Genomic DNA, 12,603 nt, shown 5'->3' with positions numbered 1-12,603 from the left:
AAAACAAAAGATGTAAGGAGAGACCTGGTGTTTACTGATGATGCTTAGCTGGTAAATTAAGACCCGTTTGAAACATAAGAGGAAAGGTTTTGGTAGGCAACAGTTGTGGCCTGATCAATTATGTGGTCAATTCTGTCTTAAATTGTATGTCATTATTTCAGATTTATGGTAGACACTCATCTAGTAGGATGTTGTTGGGTTGAACTTCCAGCCAAAACTTGGAGTATCAGGAAAGATAAGCTTGAGACTCGCTGTCAGCTTGAGGTAAGTAACATAAATTCTTGTGTATAAATAGTTTTCTTAATTTTCAGGTTCGTATACATACTCCTGTTTACTATAATTATTTTGTTTTATTTACATATGATAGTAAAAAAAATGTGACAGTAGGCAGAAATCACTAAAATATATACTTTGAGAATACAGTTTGATAGTAATTGGAAAATTTAGTGATAAAACTTTTGGTTTTCTACAGGTGGACATTGCCTGGAATAAATTTATAGTTCATGAACCAGAAGGAGACTGGGCAAGATTAGCACCTTTCAGAATTCTCTCGTTTGATATTGAATGTGCTGGACGCAAAGGTACGTAGCATGGTTCAACAGCTACTGTTTATGTAGCACTATGTGAGAGTTGCGGCTGTGTTGCAGGCGCTGCGGCGGATTCAGCTTCCTCGGGGCTCTGTGATCCGGCTCCATTCGGACTGCTCCCCAGTGGTTCATTGTCTCGACCTTTCTCTGCAGTTCGTGGCTCTTTGGGGCTGGTCGCTTCGAGTAGCTCTGCTGCATCCTCGAGGTTTAGCTCTCTGCTCTGTTCGCTTTCAGGGAGTGTTGACCATCCTAGCAGACAGCCTGTCACACTTCATTGCTCTTTCCATGGAGTGGACGTTTGATGCTGGCTCCTTCCTTTGACCGTGTTGGACGTTCGGGTGCCCGGAGGTGGACCTCTTTGTGTCTGCATCTCCCATTGTACATGGAACCGTTTCCTAACTGCAAGGCCCTCACGGTGGATTCTGTCAGGCAGGACTTGTCGAGGTGGTGGTTCCTATACCTTTTATTCCTAGTCTGGCTGTTGCTCCGGGTTTTGGCTCTGCTGGAATCCTATCAGACGTTCTTTTGATTTTGTAGTTTTGTGTCTAGTATTAAACCAGGCAGGGGCTTGTTTTAATACATCTACCTTTCTGGGTGCCTTTCCTTGATATGGCAGAAATGATAAACTTTAAATGTAAAGTATTCATGTGCCATCGCTCCCTTCTCTGTAAGGTAAATGAGGGGGGGGCCAGGTTCTGGCTCATGGTCCGCGATAGGCTTGCAAGAACTCAACGACTAATCACACTCAAGTAGTATAGCAAGCTTCAGGGAGCTGAAGCTCCCTGAAGTTTCTGGGGCTCACCCAAAAACTGGCATTTCATTACATTCAACGCTGGGTTTTTATACATTGTACGAAACTTAAACTTCCCTACTTTTGCCTGATTACTCTTGCTGGAAGAAATCTTTCCTACTCACACATTAAAAAAAAAAAGTCAGTGAAAATTCTTAACAAGACATCAACCATACAATATTATAGCAGAAGAAAAACATGGCTGAGAAGGTTTTGGAAGAGCTTTAAGTTTATTAGGAATGCACTGTCTACTTTACATCAACAATCTCGTTTCATGCAAGGTCAACATTCAGTCATCTATGGTCCAAGTGGATGGGCACCATTACTTCATTCCATTCTCATATCCCAGCTCTTGGTCCTAATACCACTTCCAAGTGCTGTAGTCATACTGCCTTGGTGCTTTCTCTTGATAATTACATTACTTTGTCAGTCATTCTGAGCTAGATTGACTTTTTCCCCAATTCCTCATTAGTGGCTATAATAGCTATGAAGGATGTGTGATGTCTTTGCCAGAATGTCACCCTGTCTGAGTACATGATCTTGGATGTGTGATACAGTGAATATTTACCTTACAGAGAAGCCTAATGATTAAGCTTTCAGTGTTTTTCCTGTGTAATCAAAGCCTTATTTTCTGTGAAGAGCCTCTCCGGCTTCCCGGAGCTTACCCAGGCTGATATGTATGCATTAAATCATGGCATCTGTCAATTCAATTGAAGTATTTGCCTACCGGGGACCACGAGCCAGAACCTAGCCCCCACAACGGAGGAGCAACGGCCTATAGAAACCCCCATGTGGTTGGAAACATTCCATATCCGCCATCGACCGGGTTAGGCACCCAGAAAGGTTGGCGTCCCAAAACAATTTCCTCCTGGTTAAAAATTGCTACCGAAAGCCGAACTATCAAGCATAACTCCAAAATCTGAAAACAAGCAAACAAGCATGACGTCACAACCACCGCTGTCTGCGCAGCTTCCACCTCCCCGGGAGGGGGAAGCCCCAGACTCCACACCGGCCATCCAACCTCAGTTATGAGGCTGATGTGTTGAGTGGCAGTCATTCGACTCTGGCTCTTGTCTCAATGTAGTGCTGTGCCCTTGCGGTGTTGTTCTTCTGTGTTGTGTGCGAGCCAGGAGTAATTCATGGAGTACTGGGGCTGCATGCTCCTAGGGCTGTCTTCCCTAGGTGTCCTGTATGTACTGCCCTTGTGGCTTGGGGTTATCTTCCAGAAGTCATTCGGGAACTACCTCCGTAGGGATCTTTTGCTGCTCGGTAATTGCCCGCCTTTGGGGGTCAGCTGGGGTTTTCATACCCACTGTTTGTATGTGCCTCTGTGAGGGGGGCCAGGTTCTGGCTCGTGGTCCCCGGTAGGCCCACAGAACTCAGTACACATGACTGATGCCACAGTTTGACATTAGCATATCAGCCTGGATAGCTCCGGGGAGCCTCTGGATCTCACCCAGAAAATGGCATTTCATTACATTCAACACTTTTCTGGGGGGAGCCCCTACGGCTCCCTGGAGCTTATCGGGCTAATGTGTGTTATGTTAGACCGGGACATTAGCTATGGAGTTCAGACCTACCAGGGACCAGCGCCAGAACCTGGCCCCTTCAGAGAGGTTTCAGGGAGCAATGGCCCTGGAAAACCCCATATGGTTGGGGGTTTTCCTTATCTGCCATCGACCGGGGTTAGGCACCCAGAAAGGTAGGCGTAACAAAACAAACCCCACATGGTAAAAAACTACAACAAAAACCGAACAGAGAGGTAGAAAACTCCCTACAATCCCAAGGAAAACAATCAAACAATCAATTTACTGCCGCGCCGGTCGTCCGCGCAGCCCTCCCCTCCCCGGGAGGGGGAGGGGGGGGGCTCCGGACCTCACCGCGCCGGCTGCCGTCAGTTCGCAAGCTAGTGTCAACCGGGATAGACGCTTCTCTGGCCTCAAATTCCTTGGCGGTGTTTGCCTCGTGTGGCGTTCTCTGCTGTTGTTGTGGTGTGCGGTGGCCAGGAGTACCTCATCAGTGCCGGGGCTGCATGCGTCTAGGGCTTCCTTCCCTAGGCGCCCTGTGAGTACTGCCCTTGCGTGTCAGGGTTATCTTCTCTGGGGCGTTCGGGAACCGCTCCCGTAGAGGTTTTTGCTGCTCGGCATTTGCCTCGCCCTTGGGGCCAGCTGGGGCTTGGGGCCCTTGTTTGGCCTTGGGTAGGGAGTGGTTTTGTGCTGGTTAGGGCGTCAAGGTGTTGCGCGGCCTGCCACCTAAGCGGCGACCGGTTCCTGTTGCTCTGGGGACGGTGTACTTTTGCGAGGTTTTTCTTTTGTTTTGTTTTTGGTTGCCTGGTGGAGGTGCTGCCTCGTGGGCCCATAGTTCCCCTGGTATTGTTTTGGTGGTCCTCTGCTAGGCCCCCGTGCTTGTACACGTCCCAGGGGCTTTCAGTATTATCATTTACCCGTGTTTTGTTTGGGTTTCTTAACCGGTTAGCAACACCTTGCCCGGGCTTCCCGTAGTTGCTACCCTACGGGCCCTGGAAACCCCTGTCGGGGCTCGGGGACCCATGGAGGCGTCTCCCGAGTTCCAGCCTGCCTTGTGCGGGTTTGAAGGTTGCAGTGTGCCCTTGTCTCAGGGTGACAGTCACCTGTTTTGCCTCCGTCATGCTGCCTGTTGGGTCAATGACACCTTTGACCCGGAGTCTTGCGAGTCCTGTTCTCTGCTTGTGCTCAGGTTTTACTCTGAGGATGTTCCTATTAGAGTACAGGCAGCATCAGCGTTGCATGTTAGATTTAGGTTATTGCAACGCGCTAGGTTGGTTTCCCACCTGGATGCCCCGAGGCTGCCCCGTTTTGGCTTTAGGGACCCTGACCTGGGGGCGTTGATTGCTATGGCTTTGACTCCTACGCCCTCTGGTCCTTCCCCTGTGGTTCTTCCTGCACCACCCCCCCTGTGTCCGGCTCCGAAACGTATGCGGCTTTCGGCTTTGGCACAGGATTTAGTTGGTGGAGAGACTCGGGCTGCTTCGGGGGCTGCCCCATCCGGGTCGGGGACGGAGGCATTTGAGCCGGTTCCTCCTGCCGAGGCTTCTGGGTCCCACCAGCAGGCCCCCTTGTCTGCCTTTCCCTTGGACTCTACCTTTTCTTCAGGGGTAGAGGGTTTGGAGGACGGCTCTGCCCCGGGTCCCGCCGTAAGGGATCCTGGGGCTGGGGAGGAGTCGGCCTGGGGGCCTTGGGCCCCCTGTGACCCCGCTTGGGTGCTTTTGCCTTCCCCACGGGGTTTATTGTTGCAGGGGGAGGGGTTTTCTTATCCTCCCTCCCTGTATGAGTATGATTTGGGTTCGGCTCCTCCCCGTGTTCGGTTCCGGGCGCCTTTGGGTACCTCGGCTCCGTCTTTACAGGGGTTTGCTACTTCCCGTCTCTCTGCGAAGGTGGCTCGGGAAGCTCTTGCTGCATACCTCTTGCGAGACCCGGGTTATGCCTCCCCAATGGATCCGTCCTCGTTTGAGTTCGGTTCTTCTTCCCGTTTTTGGGTACGTTTGGAGGTTCCGGGGTCTTCCTGGCTAGCAGACTGCCCTTTCTTTTCGTTGGGGGCGTGGCATGGGTTCTGTCGGACCCGCACGCTTGATTGGCGCGAGACTGCTACTTTTATGCAGGTTTACCTGGGGGGCGAGTTTGAGCACCTTAATGCTTGCTTATTCGCTCCTGTGCTTTCTCGGGATGTTGGCCTTTTCCAGCTTCACGTGCAGGTTCCTCAGCTTTCGGTTTCATTGGTTGCGGAGGAGTTGCGCTCCTGTGGGCATTTGGCTTCGGTCTTGCGTTTCTTTTCCCTTCTCGAGCTCTCTTCTACTTGGCTCGAGGAGGATGTGGGAGCGTTGGCTGATGGGCCTTCGTCCGGGGCGCTTTCTTCGGCAGCTAGGGCGTCGGCTGCACTGTTGAAGCTCTTTGCGCCCATCCTGAAGGAAGCGGTGTCTCTGTTTTTTGCTTCTCGCCTCGCGTGCCGTCAGGCTGTGCTCGCCCTCTCTTTGGATTCCGCTTGGGCCCTGGCTCTTAGGTTTTCGTCTCCTTTTTGTCCGTTGCTGTTTGCAGAGTCTGCGGTGTCCCAGTTTCTGCATGCGGCTTCGGCTAGTTGTCGTCCTATGGCGGACTTGTTGATTCTCCGGAGCAGTCGTTCTCGGCAGTTTCGGAGGGGTCGTGCCAGGGTTTCGGTTTCCGCTGGTCGAGGTGGGCCTTTGGTGCCGGTTTTTGAGCCGTTGTTCCCTTTGGGGCCAGCGTCGTCTGGGCGGCGCAGTGTTCGCCCTGTTCGACGGTTGGGTTCTCGTGCGGGGCGTCGGCCCTTTCGCAGTTTGCCCCGTTGACGGGGCGATGGGGGGGAGGCTCGCTCTGTTTGCCCACGCTTGGTCCCACGATTTGTGGGCCTTTACGGTCGTGTCATCCGGCCTGCGGTGGCGTTGGGCGACTCGTCCTCCTTTGGGGGGTTCGGGGCTAACAGGGCAGGTCTCTTCTCCTGCGCTTCGTCAAGTCATCTTGGAGTGGGTGCGCTTGGGCGTGGTCGAACCGACTACGTCCCTCAGGTGGGTTTCCCGCCTGTTTCCAGTGCCGAAACGGGACTGTGCGGATCTGAGGTTCATTCTGGACTTGTCCCGTCTGAACCCCTGGATTCCTTGCCCCTCCTTTCGGATGACTACTCTGTCTCAGGTCCGGCTTCTGTTGGAGCCGGGTGCCTGGATGGTGTCCCTGGACCTAAAGGACGCGTATTGGCACGTTCCTATTCATCCGGGGTTCAGGGACTGGTTAGGCTTCGTGGTAGGGCGTCACGCTTACCGTTTTCGATGCCTACCTTTTGGCCTGAATCTGGCACCTCGCGTTTTCACGCGTCTGACCCGAGTTGTGGTGACCCGTCTGCGTCTTCTCGGGATTCGGGTTTTGGCCTACCTCGACGACTGGCTGGTGTGGGCTCCCAGTCGGTCAGCTTGTCTGCTCGCCAGGGATTTGGTTCTTTCCCAGCTCGCCAGGTTCGGGTTCCTGGTGAACTGGAGGAAGTCCCATCTGGTTCCGTCCCAGGTTCGGACCTGGCTGGGTCTTGTTTGAGATTCTCGGACCGCTTCCTTGTCTCTACCTCCGGTGGCGTTGCGACGGCTGCGGGACCGCCGTTTGCTGTTTCTGAGAGGGTCCCGGGTCACTCGGCGGTTGCTCGAGCGGTTGTGCGGGAGTCTGAACTTCGCCATGCTAGTCTACCCGCCGGGTCGGGTTTGGCTTCGGCGTCTGTTTTGGTTCCTTCGGGGACGTCCTTTCCGCCTCTCTCGCGATCGTTGGGTTCGCCCTCCGGGGGTCTTATGTCGGTTGCTGCGTCACCGTCTTCCTCTTCGGATTTTTCGGGGTTCGGTGCCTTGGCGCCTTCCCGAGCCCTCGCTCGATGTGTTCACGGACGCGTCGTCTCTCGGCTGGGGCTTTGTGACCAGTGCTCACCAGGCAGGCCAGGGTCGGTGGGGTCCGTCCTTCCATCGGGCTCACAGCACGGTTCGGGAGTTCGCGGCTGTCTGGTTCGCGCTTCGGAGGGTTCGGGTCGCTCGGGGATCGACCATTCGCCTCCATTCGGACTGTTCTCCGGTGGTTCATTGCCTGAACCGCGGGGGTTCTCTTCGGTCCTTGGCTCTTTGGGGTTGGTCCCTTCGAGTGGTTCGTCTGCTGGATTCTCGGGGTTTGGCTCTCCGTGCGGTTCACGTCCGGGGAGTGTCCAACGTTCTGGCGGACGGTCTGTCTCGCTTCCTTCCCCTGTCCACGGAATGGACGGTCGACGACGACTCGTTTCGTTGGATCTGCCAGACGTACGGTCTCCCAGATGTGGACCTCTTCGCGTCGGCGTGGTCCCGGCGTCTCCCTCTATATGTGACGCCCTTCCCCGACTGCGAGGCGTTCTCGGTGGATGCTTTTCGGCAGGACTGGTCGAGGTGGGGTTACCTGTACCTTTTTCCTCCGGTCCAGCTGTTGCTTCGGGTTCTGGTTCGGTTAGAGACATTCCCGGGGAGAGTAGTCCTCGTGGCCCCTTGGTGGCCGGCCCAGCCTTGGTTTCCGGTGCTTCTGGCTCGGTGCCCGAACCCGGGACGTTTCCCGCGGCTCCGCCTCTTTCAGCAGGTCGGTCCGATCCGGTACGGGGCTGGTTCGACCTTCTCCTCTGCTCTTCGCGTCTGGTCTTTTTGACGCGGGTGTATCACCATTTCTATGGTGATCAGGTGGCTTCTTTGATGGTGTCCCACCTGAGAGCTTCGTCTAGGCGACAGTATGAAGTTTCCTGGCGTTCCTTTCGCCATTTTCTGGCTCTTCGTAGGTTGTCTTTTCTCTCGGATCGGGTTGTTTTGTCCTTCCTTACTTGGCTTTTTCAGGACCGTCATTTGATGCCTAATACTGTCGCCTCGTATCGTGCGGCGCTGGCGGAGCCGCTCCAGCTCGCTTTCGGGGTGGACGTCACATCCGCCCCGTTTCGTAAGCTTTCCCGTGCTATGTTTCACCTCCGGCCTGCTCATGCGCCGCCTGAGCCGTCCTGGTCCTTGGACAGGGTGCTCTCCTATCTTTCCTCTCCTCGGTTTGTGGTGGCCCCTTCGGTTCCTGATTGTTTTTCCAAGGCTTTGTTTTTGTTGGCATTGGCCTCTGGGGGCCGGGTAGGGGAGCTTCATGCTCTCCTCCGGCGCAGGGGTTACTGCTCTTTTGGTCCTGGGGGTAGGTTTGTCCGTTTGCAGCCTTCTCCGTCCTTTCTGGCAAAGAACGAGACGGCTGCTTTCCGGAGGGGTCCGTGGGTCATTGATGCTTGGTTGGTTCGGCCGGGGGTGCATCATGTGTTGTGTCCTGTTGCTGCACTTCGCCGTTACCTGCGCGCTTCGGCCGGAGTGGCTGGGGATGCGCTTTGGGTTGATCCGGTTTCCTTCGTTCCCTGTTCCAGGGCTCGGGTCTCCCAGGTTGTCCGCAGGGTTATTAAATCTAGCCAGCCTGCGGTCTATCCTCGCGCCCATGACGTTAGGAAGTTTGCGGCTTTGGCTGCCGTGTTTGGTAATATGTCTTGGGCTCATATTCGGGCGCGTGGATTTTGGAAGTCGAACAGGGTCCTGGCCGCCCGTTATTTGGTGAATGTCCCTGCTCCTCGTCGTTCTTGTGTTGCTTTGGGTCGCAGGTTGCAGCCAGTTGTCTCGACTTCGAGTTGAGGAGTTTGTGGCCACCGCCTCCCGGGTAAGTCCCATTTTTCCTTTTCTTTGGGTATGTAGCTCCAGGGAGCCGTAGGGGCTCCCCCCAGAAAACCAGCGTTGAATGTAATGAAACGCCATTTTCTGGGTGAGCCCCGGAGGCTCCCTGGTTACCCTCCCTCCCATCCGGTCGGCGGGGTTTTTTCGCGTTGGTTGAAGCCTAGTTTCCGAACTGACGGCAGCCGGCGCGGTGAGGTCCGGGGCCCCCCCCCCCCTCCCCCTCCCGGGGAGGGGAGGGCTGCGCGGACGACCGGCGCGGCAGTAAATTGATTGTTTGATTGTTTTCCTTGGGATTGTAGGGAGTTTTCTACCTCTCTGTTCGGTTTTTGTTGTAGTTTTTTACCATGTGGGGTTTGTTTTGTTACGCCTACCTTTCTGGGTGCCTAACCCCGGTCGATGGCAGATAAGGAAAACCCCCAACCATATGGGGTTTTCCAGGGCCATTGCTCCCTGAAACCTCTCTGAAGGGGCCAGGTTCTGGCGCTGGTCCCTGGTAGGTCTGAACTCCATAGCTAATGTCCCGGTCTAACATAACACACATTAGCCCGATAAGCTCCAGGGAGCCTCCGGGGCTCACCCAGAAAATGGTGTTTCATTACATTCAACGCTGGTTTTTTTTTAATAAAAAATAAGTCCTAAAAATTTAAAAGATTTTTACTTTTTTGTAGAAAAATGGTAAGCAATTCCTAATTCATTTGGATAAATGGAATTTGAATGTATTCTTTCATGGTTGAAGATTAATTTATCTAGTTTTTATTAAAAATATGCTTGCTGGGTTGGGGTACAGTGTTTTAATTTGAATATTAAATTTGCTTTTGTTTGGTTTTTGGTTAGGTGTATTTCCAGAGCCCGATAAGGACCCTGTGATTCAGATTGGCAACATGGTGCAACGTCAGGGAGAAGCAGAACCTTTTTTACGCACTATCTTCACCTTGGAGCAGTGTGCCCCTATTCTGGGTGCCAAGGTTAAGTCTTATAACAAGGAAAAAGAAATGTTGGAGGTAAATACCATTAATTTGACTAGTCATATAACATGAAGTACAAGTTTATTAACTGCTATTCTATCACAGGACCTGATATTCATATCATCATTAGCCTCTGTCCTATTTTCATTTTGTGAGGAAGCACCATCCAAGGAAGCCTGAAAAATATTATCGGGAAGGGGGGCTTAAAATGTTTTGTTAAAAGAATCAGAGGCGGCTTTGGGTGTGAATATAATGTCAACTTCAACCAGTGGAAAAAATTTTAAATGTAAGGGTTTAGGAAGTCCTCAGAACCTGCCTTCAAGGTGAAAAAAACAAATGGGCTAGACACAGCAGTGACAGCATCCACATTTCCTGCCAAGCTGTACAGAGTACTGGAAAAGCATAGATTAGACATACCTGAGAAAGTTTGAATATATATAAGACCTGCCTTATATAGGCAAATAGGCCTTGTGCAGTTGCATACATTATGTTGTTACAATGTTCAGGTTAGCACCGAACCTAGAGCAAGTCATCCAGTTCTCTAACTAGACTGATCAAAGTAAAAACTTTAAAGAACAACACTAGAAAACTTACAAACCTAGCCTTGAGAGAAAATACAGAGGTTAGAATAAAAAATGGCAGCAACAAGCTGCACCTTCCTTAAGCCTTATCCAATACAGACCTGCTCTTCTTAGCTTTTCTTTAGCCATTTTGGTGGGGTTTCCTCAGTGTGGGGTGTTTTAAGTCTGTTTTCTTTCATTTTTTGAAGGGGCAGGATATCGATGCCTGTTCCTGGTAAGTCTTGAGATGGTCACCGATTCCTAGTATGTTGTATTTGACCCTGAAGTACCACTGCATAACCTCAGGGAAGTCACTGAGAATAGTCTAGGAAGACTCCTAGAATAGCATGAACAATATATACAAATTCACATCATCTTCTTGGCAAACAAAGTTCAATTGTTTAATAAAATACTGCATTTTATTAATAACCTACAGTACTGTGATATTAAATTTTGCTGGTTTTGAAGGTACATACAATGAAGGCTGATTAACATTGTAACAAGTAAAAATAATGCAGAGTACAAAATAAATGTGCTGCATGTAACAGAGCATAGAAACTGTACAATTACTTGCTTGGAGAACCTGTATAAATATTTGATTGGAGTTCTCTTGAACTTAGCCTTTAGTCAGTTCGCTAAACATTTCCAAGTATACATTTTCATATGATTCAGATGACACTAAATTTACTACACATTTTTAATATTTGAGACAATATTGTTACCCAAAATTCTTGTCTGTCCTTACGATTGTATGAACTATCCATAGTGATCAAGAAATTTATATATCTTCTTTTATAAGCCAGTGAAATTCTTTTCAGGCCTTAATTGCAGTACAATATATTGAAATCTCTGTGTTGTTTTCATACAAGTTTAGCAATTGCATTAATGTTGCAGGAATGGGCAAAGTTCTTACGAGAAGTAGATCCGGACATCATCACAGGCTACAACATCAACAATTTTGATTTCCCATATTTGATAAACAGGGCAAATCATCTTAAATCACAAATGTTCTCCTTCCTCGGCAGAATAAAATCTATTAGGTGTGTAAAGCTCTTTTGTCTGTGCATGCTATGTTATTAAAGTGTACATGGGGTTTGTTTATTAAGTTTTACATGCATATCTTTTTTGTATAGTTTTAGAACCTAATTTTTCAATTGTACTTCTGTCTGTTACATCTTTTAATAAGAACTACTTTAAGTGATTAATTAATAATGAATTGTGAATACCGATATACTCTTTTTCCAGGTCAGTAATAAAGGACTCGGTGCTGCAGAGTAGACAGATGGGCCGACGTGAGAACAAGTCTATCAACATTGAAGGACGATGCCAATTTGATCTCTTAATGGTAATTAGATTTCACAAAATTTATGAGTACACTACTAATATTAGTTTACTTTCACTCAGAAATCAATTTATAGGAAGCCTTCTGGTACACCAAAGGACACCAAGGCTTCTGATAGTGTGTTTTGGGGATAATTTCCAGTTTTTGTTTGACATTCATTTGTACCAAACATATTGACTTCCTCTTTCACCCTTGCTGAGTTATGACTTAATAATGGTTTAGGACTGAAAAATGTACTTACCAGGTATTCCTTTTAAGTGGTTTGAGTTTGTATTAGGACTCATTCAGCTTCCTCCATATCTTTGAGGGCAGGATTCTGGCACTTGCAGCAAGTCATGATAGGGGTCACAGATGCCCAGTGTGTTGAATTTGGCCATGGTGTACTCGTGTATAAATTCTCGGGAACTTTAATGGTATGGGTGGAAGTGGCAGATATTTTTCTTAATAGATAATTAATATAAATTGCATAAATAATTCATAGTTTTCCCTCATTTAAACCCTTTGTGTAATAATGCTTTTGCAATGACTGCAATATCTCTAATTTTCATATGGCAGATGGCTTCACAAGAGCTATCAATGGCAAAAGAATTTACGAGAGAGACGTACAAAACTGGTGTTGATCTTGTGGATCAAGAAATCCACTGAAGGTGTTCCTTCCTCAGACAGGTGTGCACCAAGTCTTGAGCCACTGGGCTGTTAGTTTCTCCAGTGCAGTGAGCACTCTAGAGGATTATCTTTCGGGTCCTACATCAGTAACTTTGTGTTTTACTGGGATTTTGGGCTAAAGGGTTTTGATACCCTAGAACTAATTGAGTGGTTCATCTCGAGCAATAATAGTGGTAGCAATAGCAACAGTACCGAGGTTTGGTTTAAACATAAAATTGAGCTTAAAAGTTAACATTTATTCAGTAAACATCAGGTGTTTGATTTTACTTAAAATTGGGCTATGCAAGGCTAATATCGCATCAGAGGGATATGGAGCATCCAACTGATCGATTACACTTTCTTAGAAGACCAAAACATATCTGTACACTTCACTTGACAACCAATTGTAAACTATCAGTGCTGGTGGCAAGGAATTAATGCACAGGATCATGCACACTAAAACATAATAATCATGCACACTAAAATAATCATGCACAT

The 12,603-nt window shown here is 49.4% G+C and overlaps 1 protein-coding gene across 5 annotated transcripts in view; it reads left to right on the top strand.

The window, feature by feature from the left end:
- The window catches only part of PolD1 (DNA polymerase delta), a 163,097-nt gene that overhangs the window by 56,596 nt on the left and 93,898 nt on the right, over positions 1-12,603 (top strand). For all 5 annotated transcript variants that reach the window (XM_045763369.2, XM_045763378.2, XM_045763359.2 and 2 more), the window contains exons 7-11: positions 162-264; positions 473-581; positions 9,428-9,594; positions 11,013-11,158; positions 11,364-11,463. In XM_045763369.2, coding sequence (XP_045619325.2) covers positions 162-264; positions 473-581; positions 9,428-9,594; positions 11,013-11,158; positions 11,364-11,463 — 625 coding nt within the window. The remainder of the gene's footprint in view (positions 1-161; positions 265-472; positions 582-9,427; positions 9,595-11,012; positions 11,159-11,363; positions 11,464-12,603) is intronic.

Source organism: Procambarus clarkii, chromosome 14 (genome assembly GCF_040958095.1).
Source record: "Procambarus clarkii isolate CNS0578487 chromosome 14, FALCON_Pclarkii_2.0, whole genome shotgun sequence".
NCBI lineage: Eukaryota > Metazoa > Arthropoda > Malacostraca > Decapoda > Cambaridae > Procambarus > Procambarus clarkii.
The sequence above is the reverse complement of the archived record's forward strand: the minus strand, read 5'-3'. Positions and strand labels throughout refer to the sequence as shown.